The 17,240-nt window shown below is 45.9% G+C and overlaps 1 protein-coding gene across 1 annotated transcript; it reads left to right on the top strand.

Annotated features, from left to right (window-relative positions):
- Positions 1–113: 113 nt before the first annotated feature.
- On the top strand, positions 114–10,053 carry PSMB9 (proteasome 20S subunit beta 9). The gene is made up of 6 exons (XM_081853981.1): positions 114–262; positions 4,267–4,334; positions 4,772–4,903; positions 7,974–8,103; positions 8,180–8,321; positions 9,700–10,053. Exons 1-6 carry the CDS (start codon positions 227–229, stop codon positions 9,825–9,827), a joined length of 636 nt encoding a protein of 211 aa, XP_081710107.1. The 5' UTR covers positions 114–226; the 3' UTR covers positions 9,828–10,053.
- The last annotated feature ends 7,187 nt before the right edge of the window (positions 10,054–17,240 follow it).

Raw genomic sequence — 17,240 nt, 5'->3', positions numbered from 1 at the left:
GAAGACCCAGCGCCCCCCCAAGGGGCAGCAAAGGCGGCCTTGGCCATCGCCCCACCGCGCCCCATTCAGAGCCGGACGGCGACTCCCTCGCAGGTTAAACTTTAACGCGAGGAGGGGCGCCCTCTGGCGGCCGCGAGCGGCTCTGCAGGCGGCAACGTCCCCTGTCACTTTCGTTCTCGGTCGGTTCCCGCGGAAGAAGCTGCAGCGCTCCGGGTCGGGGGCCACCATGGACCACCGCGGGCCGCAGAAGATCAGCATCGGCGTGAGTATCTCTGCGTGTGTCCTGGTTGCGTGGCGGGTGGGTTTGCCTAGGATTCGCAGGAATCCAAATGCCCCTGAACACTTTTGGGGGGGAGGGTCGCTCCCCCCAAATAGGGGCTGGATAGATGGGTAGGGGGAGAGCGAAATCGGGGAGGGGGCTTAAGGTACATTCACCCGTTTCATGTTAGGAAAAACGGAGGCAGGAGGGCAGTTTTGCACCACCAACAGTCACGGATCTCGCCCACACTATTTTTAATTTTTAAAAAAAAAATTTGCCCATACTATTTTACTAAATTGGTGGGTTCTTGCAAGGCAGAAATTGTTTTCAGAGTGAGGCTCCTCCCCCTCTAATCCTATTGGCATTTTCGCCTGTCGAAGTACATCATTCTTCCTCTTCCCATATCCCCTACGGAATAGTAATAGAATCGCAGAAACATAGAATTTGTAGACCCCAGGGAACTCAGCTAAAGCGTCCATGAGAGATGGCCTTGCAACCTCTGCTTGAAAACCTCTGAGGAAGGAAGAGGCACAGCTGTTTGCATTTTACAGAGGAGAAACTGAGGCAGGGAGAAAGGTTTCCCCAACATTAAATGACTTATCTGTTAGAATCATAGAATCATAGAATCATAGCAGTGGCGTAGCGTGGGTTGTCAGCACCCGGGGCAAGGGAAGTAATTTGTGCCCCCTAACCCGTGGATTTGCGCCCCCTAACCTGTGGATTTGCGCCCCCTAACTCCCAGATGTTGCGCCCGGTGCGGCCGGCCCCCCCTGCACCCCCCACGCTACGCCACTGAATCATAGAATCATAGAGTTGGAAGAGACCACCAGGGCCATCGAGTCCAACCCCCTGCCAAGCAGGAAACACCATCAGAGCACTCCTGACATATGGGTGTCAAGCCTCTGCTTAAAGACCTCCAAAGAAGGAGACTCCACCACACTCCTGGGCAGCTAGTTCCACTGTCGAACAGCTCTTACTGTCAGGAAGTTCTTCCTAATGTTTAGGTGGAATCTTCTTTCTTGTAGTTTGGAACCATTGCTCCGTGTCCGCTTCTCTGGAGCAGCAGAAAACAACCTTTCTCCCTCCTCTATGTGACATCCTTTTATATATTTGAACATGGCTATCATATCACCCCTTAACCTCCTCTTCTCCAGGCTAAACATGCCCAGCTCCCTTAGCCGTTCCTCATAAGGCATCGTTTCCAGGCCTTTGACCATTTGGGTTGCCCTCCTCTGGACCCGTTCCAGTTTGTCAGTGTCCTTCTTGAACTGTGGTGCCCAGAACTGGACACAGTACTCCAGGTGAGGTCTGACCAGAGCAGAATACAGTGGCACTATTACTACAACTCCCATGATCCCTAGCTAACAAGACCAGTGTTCAGGGATGGTGGGAATTGTAGTCCCAAAACATCTGGAGGACCAGAGTTTGCCTATGCCTGCACTGGACAGTAACGCACATTCCCCAAATGGATGAAAAGCAGCTGAAATCAAAGTGAATCAGCCCAGAGCTGTGTGCAGTAAACAGATAATACTCCCCCCGGATTCTATGATTTGTATCAGTTAATTCAAATTCATATTATTCATATTTATTATTTTGCATAAGCTTTTCCAATTTGGTTGGTGAAGCAGCCCCACAATTTAAACACGGCCAGTAGCTCCACCCCTTCCTGACATTGTTGCACAGAGATATATGCATTTGGGTTGTACCCCATACATGGAGGTCTACCTGAGAGTAAGTCCCATTGAACTCAATGGGATATGCCTGACCAGACGCACAGGAGGTTAATATCATCTGCCTTTTACATAAGAAAGATTGTAGCAACAGATGCAACTGGCGAAACAGTTTCGTACAAAACAGATGCAATTGGGAATACATTTGGCCGTCTTCTGTGTGGATGAGCCAGCCAATGGATTCCGCTCCTTTGCAGAGGCAATGGCGGATAATACTGCCTATAAGATAGATAAGCAAGAAGCATGCAGTTTCATAGGGACGCGGGTGGTGCTGTGGGTTAAACCACAGAACCTAGGGCTTTCCGATCAGAAGGTTGGCGGTTCGAATCCCCGCGACGGGGTGAGCTCCCGTTGCTCGGTCCCTGCTCCTGCCAACCTAGCAGTTCGAAAGCACATCAAAGTGCAAGTAGATAAATAGGTACCACTCCGGTGGGAAGGTAAACGGCATTTCCATGTGCTGCTCTGGTTTGCCAGAAGCGGCTTAGTCATGCTGGCCACATAACCCGGAAGCTGTACGCCGGCTCCCTTGGCCAGTAAAGCAAGATGAGCGCCACAACCAACTGGACCTAACGGTCAGGGGTCCCTTAACCTTTACCTTTATACTCCTGCAAAATGGATCTGTTAATAGGCCCCAAAGAGAGGAAGACAATAAATGATCCCTGGTAGCACATAGCTATGTCTTATGACTCGCATCTTCACTGCTGCAAGATTGCAAAGCCCGGGTTCCTCTTTAGATTTAAAGCCAGCCAATTTATTCTTATATATAATTTTTATTCAATTTTCTGTTTTACAGTTTTAAATATGCATTTTACATCCTTAAAATATCTCTGACTTCCCTTCTTTTCTTTCCATGGTTCATTTTACGTATCATAAATCCCTGCATCTTTTACAAAAACTATACCATTCAGTATTCCATTATTGCACCCACTGAGACTTACTTACACTGTTGAATTTATTTTAACGCTTTGTTGTTGTTGTTTAGTCGTTTAGTCGTGACCGACTCTTCGTGACCCCATGGACTAGAGCACGCCAGGCACTCCTGTCTTCCACTGCTTTTGGGGGCCCCCCAAGAGAGTGGCGCCCTAAACTATAGCTTGTTTAGCTTATACATAAATCCGGCACTGCAAGTCTTGCGGGAGTGCGTTGGGAACGAAGGTAGCACCCAACTCAGGTTGCCTCAATTATTCGTTTGTTGTTGTTGTTTAGTTGTGTCTGACTCTTCGTGACTCCATGGACCAGAGCACGCCAGGCACTCCTGTCTTCCACTGCCTCCCACAGTTTGGTCAGGCTCATGTTTGTAGCTTCGAAAACACTGTCCAACCATCTCATCCTCTGTCGTCCCCTTCTCCTTGTGCCCTCCATCTTTCCCCACATCAGGGTCTTTTCCAGGGAGTCTTCTCTTCTCATGAGGTGGCCAAAGTATTGGAGCCTTCAGAATGGATCGGTTTGATCTTCTTGCAGTCCATGGGACTCTCAAGAGTCTCCTCCGGCACCACAATTCAAAAGCATCAATTATTCGGCGATCAGCCTACTTGATGGTCCAGCTCTCACTTAACGCTACCAGCGTTTTCAGCTGTACACAGTTATTTCCCATATATTCAATAAACATTTTCCAATCTTCTTTAAATGTATGTTTGGAGCAAATGCTGGAAACAATAACCAGCGGTATTTTATCCTCTCTTCTCTACAGTAGCCTAATAATAATAATAATTAATAATAATAACCCTGCTCCATTTAGAATCCAGCTGTCTCACTGATTGCACTGATTGTCTAAAATTATCAGTGCCATAGGGGAATTTAGGGGAATTGAATTTAATTCTAAATTATATTCTGGAAACGTGGGAGATTACAAGGGGTCAAAAAAAATGGATGTTCCATGCCATATTAGAAGCAAAAAAACTTGTTTTGATGAACTGGAAGAGCCACAAAATCCATTGAGCACATGGATTGATAATATGGACAGACAAGCTACATACGAACGAATTGCATGTTGACGTAAATTAAGAATGGATAAATGTGAAGAAATCTGGAGGGGATATTTAAGTGATAAGGCAGACAGTGGTGGGAAGTAGGGGGAGGAGAGAGAGGTTGGGAAATATTGTTTAAAAGGTGTAGTCATAGGTATATTAGTATTCAAATCTGAATTGTCAAATTGTGTTATTAGTGTTACTATGGTTTTTGTTGTCTGTGTCTTTTGCGGTTGTTGTTTGTATTGAAAAAATGATTAAATACATTTTTTAAAAACAAAAAAACTCCCCCTTCTTTCCCCTTCCACAGACAACCATCATGGCCGTGGAGTTTGATGGAGGGGTTGTGATTGGATCTGACTCCCGAGTATCTGCAGGGTGAGTGCTGTGCGTTTGAGAAAGGGAGGTGTTTGTGTGTTTGTGTACACCTGTCTAATGTCTGGCCTCTCCACCTGATGGTGGGGAATCGCAGGGCAGTGTAACATTTCCGAGGCTAGTTTTCTGGGAGGGAGTTTCCTTCCTCCGAGATCCATATCTCTTTGTCCAAACGAGGCCTCCTTGAATGCGTGATGGAAATCCACCTTCCACAGGACTAGCTGCTTGCCCAGTTAAATGGCTGGCTTCCAAAGTTCTCTGTTTGCAGCTCTCAGTTGCTGGAACAAGTGTGCCAAGCCGTGCATGAGAGCCAAAATGCCCACCTCTGATTTCCTCTGTTGAAATATTTGTGGGATTTTCTAGAGTTGTGGGAATGTTGATTTTTGCCACTGTAATGTCTGCCTCTCCTTTCACACTGTGCCTTTGACATCTCCTCCCAGGCAGTCCGTGGTGAACTGCGTCTTCAACAAACTGGAGCGGCTGCACAGCCGAATTTATTGTGCCCTCTCTGGCTCGGCAGCGGATGCCCAGGCCATTGCCGACATGGTGAACTACCAGCTAGAGCTGCACAGGTGAGCACTAGTGGCAGCTTCTCAGGTGAGGGAGGGGGAAGGGTGCCAGCCACAGGTGCCATCTCCAGAGGACCTTACACAGTGGCCAAGCGTCACCTTAGCTCGGATGAATTTCAGGGAAACCACTGCAAAAACAAGAGAGGGGACGTTTCATTTTAACAGCAGTTTTGGCAGAGCATGGGACTCTTAATCTCAGTGCTGTGGGTTCGAGATACACACTGGGCAAAAGATTCCTGGGTTGGGTTGGACTCGATGATCTTCATGTAACTCTATGATAGGTGGGTGGGACAATCCACTTGCCAATCATATGATTGACAGGAGCGTTGTCCACCCAGCCCACCTGTCACAGTTGGCTGTCAGAGACGGGGGTCTAGTAAAGATCTGGTCTCCCCAGCCAGAAAGTTTCTCCAACCTAGAGGAAACGGCAAAGAAAATTGGCTACTCCTATTTTTTTAAAGAAATAAATACTCTGAGCATGTACAGTTTCTCATTTTAAAGTGCAGCACCATAACTACTACAATGGTACCTCTGGATATGAATAGGATCCATTCCGGAGCCCCGTTCGCATCCTGAAGTAAACTCAACCCGCGTGTGCGCATGTGTGCGTGTCACGATTTGCCGCTTCCACACATGCGCGTGATGTCATTTTGAGCGTCTGCGCATGCGCGAGCGGTGAAATCTGGAAGTAACGTGTTCCGTTACTTCCGGGTCGCCGCGGAGCACAACCTGAAAGCACTCAACCTGAAGCAACTTCAACCTGAGCTATGACTATACAGGAATAAAATGGAGTTTCCTTCTGTTTTCCTTGTGCTCAGCACCTTTGCTTGGATGCAAGTATAATTTTGTTGTAAAAAAAAAGAGAGTAATATATATTTTTAAGGAAAAAAATACAGTGGTACCTCAGGTTACATATGCTTCAGGTTACGTACGCTTCAGGTTACAGACTCCGCTAACTCAGAAATAGTACCTCGGGTTAAGAACTTTGCTTCAAGATGAGAACAGAAATCGCGCGGCAGTGGCAGCGGGAGGCCCCATTAGCTAAAGTGGTGCTTCAGGTTAAGAACAGTTTCAGGTTAAGAACGGACCTCCGGAACGAATTAAGTACTTAACCTGAGGTACCACTGTATAAAGAAAATGAGCATCTGGACTCATGTGGCTATAAACATGTTTTAAAAAATTAGAATAAAGGGAGGATGCTGTGGTGACCAGCCTCAATGATTCCCCCCCCCCCCAATTTTGCCATTTTCACCATTTTCTGCTGCTTTCTAGATGGTAATGAGTGGGGCAGGGTCTTGGCCCTGAGGTCTAGCCTACTACCAGCTGCAAGCCTCAAGATGGCAGATCCCATCTTTAAGCCACCTGGCAATTGATTCAAATGTTAGGTGAACTCAGCCTGGTTTCTGGAAGAAACAAGACAGTTTGCTGGTGCTGAAGCGCCCTCTAGTGGCCAAAGCAGGAAGAGGTCTCTGTTCTCTCTTCTCTGTTATCACCTGATTTCCCAGAAAAGGAGACTCCAGACTCAGCCGTTAAAGCTGTTGCTATTACGAGATATTCTGCAGCCAATCAGAAGCCGCACCTTTGTTTTCCAATGTTTTGGAAGTCAAACTGACTTCCAGAACGGATTCCTTTTGACTTCCAAGATAGCACTGTAGACACGAAAGGGGCTTGTGCAGACCTCTTCACGTTCAGTGTGTATTTTAAAGTGAGGGGAACATATCCTATATAGAAACAGCAAGATCAATGCTCTTATTCTCACATGAGAGAATCAGCCGGTTTGCGGAGGTGGAGGGGACCCCCCAAATTTGGCAGAAATACGAAAAAAAAATCAGCTTTTAAGCAGTGATTCTCAACCTGTGGGTCCCCAGATGTTGTTGGACTACAACTCCCATCATCCCAGAGCTCTGGCCTTGCTAGCTAGGGGTGATGGGAATTGTAGTCCAACAACATTTGGGGACCCACAGGTTGAGAAAGGCTGCTTTAAGGGGAGAAAATGTGAAGGGTGGGGGAAAGACACCCCCCCAAAAAAACAGGCCAGTGAGGTTTGAGCATGCTCAGTAGACACAGAATGCTAGGTGTGTCTGTGGAAAACCAGGCGGGAGAGGGAATGTGATGGAGTATCTTGAAAAAAGGGATGGCTGGCTGGCTAGAACCCTGAACAGGAGTGCACTGCACTGCTGTGGTTTTGTTGCAGGACCCAATTCCCCTCATTTTTCCCTAATGCAAGAAGGGCTTTCACACTCGCCAGAAGTTCGGCTCTGCCCTCGCCGGTCCTGGAAGGATCCTTTTAAAAAGTCCCATATGCTCAGAGACTTTGCGCCTGTTCATTGGGGGAGATAGGAAGCCCAGAGCACTTGTTCTTTAGATGCCCATTTTATGAAGAGGCACATAGTGAGACCATTGACCCCCTGCTGGTGAGGCTCGCTGACCTCCCGGAAAAGCAAAAATTCGACCTTTTCCTGTTAGGCAAAAATCATAAGATGACCCGGATGGTCACCAGATTCTGTGTACAGATCTGTAGGCGCAGACCATCCCCCGACTCAAACTAGTTCGTTAAGAAAATCCCCAAACTCTGTTCCATGGGTGACTCCGGGTCATCTCTCTGTGGTAGCTTATCCTAAAGTTTTAAATGTCTACATGCTCATCGCATTTATAAATTTTAAATTTATTGTTGTACATTGTTTTAACTGTTTGTTTTCTTTCTGGGAATGTACCCCCAAGTGTGTTTTATAAGCTGGTCTTCGACTGTAATAAATCATCTATCTATATCTATCTACCTACATACCGTATTTTTTGCTCTATAAGACTCACTTTTTCCCTCTTAAAAAATAAGGGGAAATGTGTGTGCGTCTTATGGAGCAAATGCAGGCTGCGCAGCTATCCCAGAAGCCAGAACAACAAGAGGGATTGCTGCTTTCACTGCGCAGCGATCCCTCTTGCTGTTCGGGCTTCTGAGATTCAGAATTTTTTTTTTCTTGCTTTCCTTCTCCAAAAACTAGGTGCGTCTTGTGGTCTGGTGCGTCTTATAGAGCAAAAAATACAGTATCTAATCTTTTTTTTGGCTCCCTGGCAGCTTTAACGTGGAGGGTCCTCCGCTGGTCCTGGCCGCAGCCACCTTGGTGAAAAACATCAGCTACAAGTACAAGGAGGAGTTTTCGGCTCACCTCATGGTGGCAGGATGGGACCCCAAGAAAGGCGGGCAGGTAAGCAGAGAGAACGATGGGCCAGGGATGGATTCTGGCGCCCCACCTGCTCCGCTCATTCTCTGCTACCTTCCAGGTGTACGGGACTCTGGGCGGGATGCTGACCCGACAACCTTTTGCGATTGGCGGATCCGGGAGCACCTACATTTACGGCTACGTGGACTCTGCCTACAAGCCAGGAATGAGCCGGGAGGAATGCCGCCAGTTCACCATGAACGGTAGCCATCTAAGCGGCGTCCATTTCAGGGTGGTGGCGTGACAGGGACTTTTTTGGGGGGGTGGAGAGGTGGAAACAAAGCTGGACTCCTAGAAAGTCTAGTCCCATCTTTACAGAAGGTGCAGGTTTTGACTAAAAATTGGAGAAAAGTAGCTCAGAAAGATGCAGTTTGGAGAACCATTGTTAACCAAAGTTAATCGTTGTTAACCATTGGAGAAAATAGCAGTACAGTGGTACCTCAGGTTACAGAAACTTCAGGTTACAGACGCTTCAGGTTACAGACACTTCAGGTTACAGACTCCACTAACCCAGAAATAGTACCTCTGGTTAAAAACTTTGCCTCAGGATGAGAACAGAAATCGCATGGCAGCAGCGGGAGGCCCCATTAGCTAAAGTCGTACCTCAGGTTAAGAACAGTTTCAGGTTAAGAACGGACCTCCAGAACGAATTAAGTTCTTAACCTGAGGTACCACTGTATTTTCTAGAAATGGGTTGTGGTTTCTATAGCCATGCAAGTTTAAAAAAGTTATACAAGTTAAAAAAAGCAACAGGGCCCCGTCTGCACTAGGCATTTAAAGTGCTATGATGCCACTTTAGAATATCATGGCTTCCCCCAAAGAATTCTGGGAACTATAGTTTGGTAAGGTTACCGAGAGCTAACAACTCTCAGCATCCTTACCGAACTACAGTTCCCAGACCCCTTATTCTCTCCACAAAGCTACAATTCCCAGAGTTGTTTAACAATCAATCCCTGTTCTTCCCAAGGGAACTTTGGGAATTGTAGCTCTGCAAGGGACACGGGTGGCACTGTGGGTTAAACCACAGAGCCTAGGGCTTGCCGATCAGAAGGTCGGCGGTTCAAATCCCCACAACGAGGTGAGCTCCCGTTGCTCGGTCCCTGCTCCTGCCAACCTAGCAGTTCGAAAGCACGTCAAAGTGCAAGTAGATAAATAGGTACCGCTCTGGCGGGAAGGTAAATGGCGTTTCTGTGCGCTGCTCTGGTTTGCCAGAAGTGGCTTAGTCATGCTGGCCACATGACCCAGAAGCTGTATGCAGGCTCCCTCGGCCAATAAAGCGAGATGAGCGCCGCAACCCCAGAGTCGGCCACGACTGGACCTAATGGTCAGGGGTCCCTTTACCTTTAAGGGGAGTAGAAGTCTCCTAACAGCACTTAGCACCCTTAACAAACTACAGTTCCCAGGCTTCTTTGGGGGAAGGCTCAACTGTTTAAAGTGCTTTGATACTGTTTTAAATGTATAGTGCTGATAGGCCCTAACAACAGCAACAAATTTATTATATCATGCCCGTCCTCAAAGCTTTTTCTACAGCACCAGCTGAATTTAAACGCCCCTTTTCCTTTCTCTTACCTCCCCTTTCAGCCATTGCCCTCGCCATGTGCCGGGACGGATCCAGCGGGGGAGTCATTTACCTCGCCACCATCACCAAAGAAGGTGTCAAAGAGGAAGTTGTCGTGGGAGACGAGATTCCCAAGTTCTACGACGAATGAATTTTCTCCCCTCCCCTCTTTTTTTTTTATTAGTGAAGGCCAGCCCATTTGGACAATGGGGCACTGCCCCACCAGCCTCAGTGCGCCCCCACCTACCTTCCTTCTTACTTACAGCAGCCTGCCTTTGGCTCTGGCTCCCCCTAGTGTTGGCCTCCCTGTCTCCTGCCTTATCAGTCTCAATGTGCGCTACCCTCTGCTGACAATAATAAACTTTGCTAGAGAAAAACTGTGCCCCGTGTGGTCCATGGGACAGAGGCTCTCCACTGCTGTGTGCATGCATGTTCACAGTCGTGCCTGCGCACACTTCTGTGTGAGAATCTGCTTTCTCAACATCTTAATTGGGCTCATAAAGGGGGGAAAGAAGCAAAGTTGGTGTGTCCCCACTCTTTTTGAGGTGCCAGGAATCCTTTTCCACAGCGCTGACATGTCAATGGCATCTCAGGCCCTTCATTTGACTGATGCTTGTACAGAAATTGATAAATGGAGACCCCTTTTGCTGAGAAAGTCAACCCTTTGCTTCTTCAGTGCAAATGGATCTCTGAGCTTATGTGCGTGTGTTTCCAGGATGGATTCCTGCCTTCACGCTTTCTCTCTGCCAAAATATACCCTCACCCATTTCTCCACAGTCCCTATTTGTATTTTCTTGCTTTCCTGTTTTTTGTGATCCTCTGCAACCCCCTGCTGGATGCTTTCTTCCCAACTGAAATGGAAATCAGGTGATTTCCGAGAAATCATTCAAGGGACCAGTTTAAGCAAGTTACATTTATTTTTATTTATTTATTAAATTTACATGTTGCAGAAGAGCCAAAACAAGAACGAACACACAAAACACTTGTGATATCAATGACTTTTTACTCATTTTCTTGCTCTGTGTGTATTTGGAGTCCATGCAGATGAAGGCAAAGCAAGAACAAAGGGAAGATGGTATTGTGCAGCGACTGGCTTATTCTTTCTAGATTTTTATTTATAACAGTACAGTTGTACCTCAGAAGTCAAAAGGAATCCATTCTGGAAGTCCGTTTGACTTCAAAAATGTCCAGGAACCAAGGCGCGGCTTCCCATTGGCTGCAGGAAGTTCCTGCAACCAATCAGAAGCCGCGACGGACGTTTGGGTAACGAAGAACGTCTGCAAGCCGGAACACTAACTTCTGGGTTTGCGGCGTTCAGGAGCCAAAACGTTTGTCTTGCAAGGTGTTCAACTTCTGAGGTACGACTGTACTTGCTGCCCATTCACATAGAACAGGCACATCCGACTCTCAAGAGACTGTGATCTACTCCCAGTATAAAATAACTGGCAGTCATTAACTGGGGGGGTGGGGGATGTGTGTTTTTTAGGGGAGGGTTGGCCAGAGTTGTTCAGCTTTTTGGGGGGCTGGGGATGAAAAATAATGCTCAACAAAAGGTGCTGCGTTGCCGATCGCACGCAGCGCTAAAGCAAACATTACTTTCGCTTACCGCGTTACACAACGTTCACTGCTGCTGTGATCTAGCGCCGAGGGCTGCAGGTGTGGACATAACTTTCCTGCGATCGACCAGGACCCAGGATGTGCTGGGATCACAGGGGCGATCTACCTGTCAATTGGGGTCAACTGGTTGGACATCGCTGACATAGAATATTCAGGTGGCACACAATGAGACATGCAAGTACAATAACGCAATGCAAAATAATCAAAACTGACTAATCTCAAAATAAATTAAACTGGGCATCAAAAACAGCCTTCGAGGGATGCCCAGAAGGCCAAGGCAAAGAGGCGTCTGCTGAACATCTGCTGGAAGGGCAGGGGACCAGCAACGCCAAATGCTAGTGAGCTCAGTCGGGACAATTAACCCTTTTCCTCTGGTAGATCTCCATGATGGGGCTGGAGAGAAGGGTTCAGGCAGCAGAACTGCCTTGATACCTGGGAGGGTCTATAGGGAAGGAGGCAGCTTTTTAGACAAGCACTCATGTGAGCACCTTAAAGTGAGCCTGGGAACAAGCTGGCAGCCAGACTTAAGACTGGGAGTCATAGCACAATACTGCCAGCTTGCAGTGCAAAAGGAATTTTCTGCCCACAATAAACATGTACACACCCCCCCACCTCAGTTCAGCTCCTCCTCATAGGGCAGAACTGATGGGTCCCCTGTGGGTCTTTGGCTCATCCACATGTCTGTGCTGTGATTTCTAGGCATAGTTGTGAACACCTTTTTCTTCGTCCCACCACTTTCTCTTAGAAAACCCGCTGTTTACCCCTGAAACAGAACAAACATCCATCTGTGGAAAGCCCAACTGATGCTTGTTGGTGCTGACCTTTAAAGCCCTCAACGGCCTCGGTCCAGTATACCTGAAGGAGCGTCTCCACCCCCATCATTCAGCCTGGACACTGAGGTCCCGCTTCGAGGGCCTTCTGGCGGTTCCCTCACTCTGAGAAGTGAGGTTGGTTGCAGGGAACCAGGCAGAGGGCCTTCTCGGTGGTGGCACCTGCCCTGTAGAATGCCCTCCCATCAGATGTCAAGAAAATAAACAACTACCCGATTTTAGAAAACATCTGAAGGCAGCCGTGTTTAAGGAAGTATTTAATGTTTGATGTTTTATTGTGTTTTCAATATTCTGTTGTAAGCCGCCCAGAGTGGCTGAGGAAACCCAGCCAGATGGGTGGGGTATAAATAAGTTGTTGTTGTTACAATTCAGGGGTAAACATTGGGTAAGAAAAAAGACTCAGACCTAGAAATCACAGCACCAACAGATATGAGGATGACCCCAGTGTCTCAGAAATCAACTCCCCAAAGCAGTTGTTCCCCACCCACACTCAAAGATAGGCTAGCATATTCGTAGCAAGCTCCGTTTCAGGATTTCCTGCCTCCAAAGCTCTCCCTTCTCCAGATTTCCGGTGTTTGTCCACCGCTTCTCTCTATCCCTCCTCCATTCAGCATCTTCTCATCAGGACAGGGCCCTGGAGTCTTCCCAGCTCAGGGGGCCAAACTCTTGCTTTTCCTCTCCCCCCCCCCCCATCGTTCCACAGATCTGATTCTCTTTGCTTCTCCGGAGTCCCAGAGATGCAGCCATCTGCCTGGCAACTTTAAACCGCATCACTCCCGAGATATCCTTCAATCTCTCTGAGGGTCTCTCTGTCACGTGTGTGGAGGAAAAACTTAAACACGTTGCAGAGTTCCCAGAAAATAGACCAGAGGCAATTGATATTTCATCCAGCAGAGCTTTACTGCTACTGAAAGCAAATGAGCATAATGGTCATAATCCAATACATTCAGGATTGGCCCCGTCCATAAGAAATCCAGTTGCAGCAAACTTAATGGGAACTTAACAATATCTTATAATAAGACTAAAACCGTAACACTATATACGAAACATCACACCAGAAAGAGAGATAGAGAGAGAATGAAACCCAGGTTTTTTCTGACCTCACTATTAGTCATGTGGCCAGCATGACTAAGCCGCTTCTGACGAAACCAGAGCAGCGCATGGAAACACCATTTACTTTCCCGCCAGAGTGGTACCTATTTATCTACTTGCACTTTGACATGCTTTCAAACTGCTAGGTTGGCAGGAGCTGGGACCAAGCAACGGGAGCTCACCCCGTCGTGGGGATTTGAACCGCCAACCTTCTGATCGGCAAGTCCTAGGCTCTGTGGTTTAACCCACAGCGCCACCCACATCCCTGAAACCAGCTGTACTCTGAAGGAATAACCCAAACAAGATCCTTCTTTCACACAGAGAAGAAACCTTCCAGAACCCTCTTGGATTAAGCAGAACAGGAAAGATCTCTACACATCAGATCAATACTTTCTGTACAAAGAAATGCAAACTGACACTCTCGCCATACGAGGCAAATCCTCAAAACCACATCAGCAAGCAATCATCATTGGATCAGAAGCAACTCTCCCCAGTCCGCCCCGGCTCGGGAATCACGATGAAATATACTCAGAGTCTCAAAGTGATTTCATGCTCTTTATTCAGCTCATAGTGGTGAGGAGGCATGAATGAATGTCCCTTCAAAGTATCTGCTTTATATACATGGTTTACACAATGGGCTGCACATGATTGGCTAATTCTGGAATTCTACTGTAAGCCAATCAGGTTGTGGATTCACTTCTATCTGGAGCATGATTGGGTGGTTCCTGCCAACCAATCATACTGCTGCATTGTTCTAGGACCAATCAGACTGCTGCATTCTGAATCCTATTGTTCCAGGACCAATCAGACTGCTGCATTTTGGATCCTATTGTTCTAGGACCAATCAGACTGCTGCATTTTGGATCCTATTCAACTCAGTACATAACACACGACAAGGCAGGATCAGGCTTGCTCAGCATCCTCAAGGACCACGCATGGGATGACCCCACCCTCTCCAGGGTCACCTGCAGAGGAAGAACAAGACAGGTATGAACAATTGGGGGGGGGTTGTTTGCAGAGCACTTTCTCCATCTTCAAAACAAATAGGGCGGACACTAAGCACCAGGGATGGACCACTAAGCACCAGGGGTGGAGGCAGCGCAATTTCCTCTGATCTCAGGTCCAGCATTGCCCAGCGGGGGGGGGGTAGGGGGACACACGCAACTTGCTGATATGCTACACAGACAGACAGCATTGCAAGTGTCTCTCTGAACCCTGGGACTGTCCCCTTTAAGGTCAGATATGGCACAGCCTTCATCATACTCCCCTACTCAGCGCCCGAGGACCCCAGTCCTGCCACTCACCACCTGGCCCAGGGCGGGGCCTGATGGGCTCTGTAAAGGACTACCGCTCCTGCTGCTGGGCAGAGAGGGCTCCGTTTTGTTTTGTTTTTTGTTTAAATTGCTGTTATTTTTTACCTATGTCATTTTAAACTGTGATATTAATGCTTTATTCTTAGTTTTAGATTCTGATTTATGTGGAAATTGTTTCCCATTTGGTTGGGTTTTTTTTTAATGTGATTTATGACTTTTGTAATTATGTAAACCTTGTTATGCTGTAAGCAGCCTTGAGCATTGTTTTTTTAACTGTGTAAAGGCGGCATACAAATAAAAAATGATTATACCACCTTCCCTACAGTATGCAGTTCAGCAGGAACTGGCTGTGCTAGGTTTGAGCAGCCGGCTGTGCACAGCACTGATTGGCTGCCCATGGTGGCAATCACAAGTCTTCACCCTGAACAGCGTTGTCGTTGAATTAAGGCACTAAAATACAGTGGTACCTGGGGTTACAGATGCTTCAGGTTACAGACTCCGCTAACCCAGAAAAAGTGCTTCAGGTTAAGAACTTTGCTTCATGGTTGAGGACAGAAATCGCTTAGCAGCGGCGCGGTGGCAGCGGGAGGCCCCATTAGCTAAAGTGGTGCTTCAGGTTAAGAACAGTTTCAGGTTAAGATCAGACCTCCGAAACGAATTAAGTTCTTAACCCGAGGTACCACTGTACAGTGTAATGAACACATTTCCATTTTTTTAAAAAAAGATATTTATTAAAGTTTCAAAGGTTATACAAAAAAACAATAATAAAAACAAAACACAAACACAAAAAATAACAAATATAGAAAAATACAAAACTAAAAACAATTTAAAAAACAAGTAAAATTTCATTCCCTTATTTTCTTATAAATTGCTTCCCAGACCTCCTCATACCTCCCCTTTTTGTATTCCAATTCTAATTATTAATTCAGCAAATCCTCACCCTTAGTTTTCATTTAATTTTCAACCTTACTTTTCTTTTTACTTAATCATTACAGCTGAAAACCACTTAATTTCTAAACCAACATCATTCTAACATTCATTAATTTTGCAGTATTTCCCAAGATAGTCCTTGAATTTCTTCCAATCTTCTTCCGCTGTCTCTCTCCCCAGGTCTCGGATTCTGCCCGTCATTTCTGCCAGTTCCATATAGTCCATCACCTTCATCTGCCATTCTTCCAAGGTGGGTAGATCTTGTGTCTTCCAATACTTTGCAATTAGTATTCTTGCTGCTGTTGTGGCGTACATAAAGAAAGTTCTGTCCTTCTTTGGCACCAATTGGCCGACCATGCCCAGGAGAAAGGCCTCTGATTTCTTCAGGAAGGTATATTTAAATACCTTTTTCATTTCATTATAGATCATTTCCCAGAAAGCCTTAATCCTTGGGCACGTCCACCAAAGGTGAAAGAATGTACCTTCATTTTCTTTACATTTCCAACATTTATTATCGGGCAAATGGTAGATTTTTGCAAGCTTAACTGGGGTCATGTACCACCTGTGAATCATTTTCATAATATTCTCTCTTAAGGCATTACATGCCGTAAATTTCATGCCGGTGGTCCACAACTGTTCCCAGTCAGCAAACATAATGTTATGACCAATATCTTGTGCCCACTTAATCATAGCTGATTTAACCGTTTCATCCTGCGTATTCCATTTCAACAGCAAGTTATACATCTTTGACAAATTCTTAGTTTTTGGTTCTAACAATTCTGTTTCCAATTTTGATTTTTCCACCTGGAAGCCAATTTTACTATCCAACTTATAAGCCTCCATTATTTGGTAATAATGAAGCCAGTCTCGCACTTTATCTTTTAATTTCTCAAAACTCTGCAATTTCAATTTGTCTCCTTCTTGTTCCAAAATTTCCCAATATTTCGGCCATTTGGACTCCATACTGAGTCTTTTCACAGCCTTTGCCTCCATTGGCGACAACCACCTTGGGGTTTTATTTTCCAACAAGTCTTTATATTTAATCCAGACATTATACAATGCTTTCCTGACAATATGATTTTTAAATGCTTTGTGAGCTTTAACCTTGTCATACCACAAATATGCATGCCACCCAAAAATATTGTTAAAACCTTCTAAATCCAAAATGTCTGTGTTCTCAAGAAGCAGCCAGTCTTTCAACCAGCAGAATGCTGCTGATTCATAGTAAAGTTTAAAGTCTGGCAGGGCAAAACCACCCCTTTCCTTTGCGTCAGTTAATATCTTTAATTTTATTCTGGGCTTCTTGCCCTGCCAGACAAATCTAGAAATATCTTTCTGCCACTTCTTGAAACAATCCATCTTGTCCATAATTTGCAATGTTTGAAACAAAAACAACATTCTAGGCAATACATTCATCTTTATAACTGCAATTCTGCCCAACAAGGAAAGCTTCAAATTTGACCAGATTTCTAAATCTTTTTTCACTTCTGTCCAACATTTCTCATAATTATCTTTAAATAAGTTCACATTTTTCGCTGTCATCTTAATCCCCAAATATTTCACCTTCTTAACCACATTTAAACCTGTCTCATTCTGAAACCTCTCTTTTTCAATTGCTGTTAAATTTTTCTCTAAAACCTTAGTTTTTGACTTATTCAGTTTAAATCCTGCTACTTGACTAAACTCTTGGATTAGCTCTAAAACCCTTTTGGTACTAGATTCTGGCTCTTGTAATGTTAATACTAGATCATCTGCAAATGCTCTCAATTTGTACTGCTTGGC

The sequence above is a fragment of the Podarcis erhardii genome, assembly GCF_964252035.2.
Source record: "Podarcis erhardii genome assembly, chromosome: 2".
Taxonomy (NCBI): Eukaryota; Metazoa; Chordata; class Lepidosauria; order Squamata; family Lacertidae; genus Podarcis; species Podarcis erhardii.
Note: the sequence above shows the minus strand (reverse complement) of the source record. Positions and strands in the feature narration are given on the sequence as shown.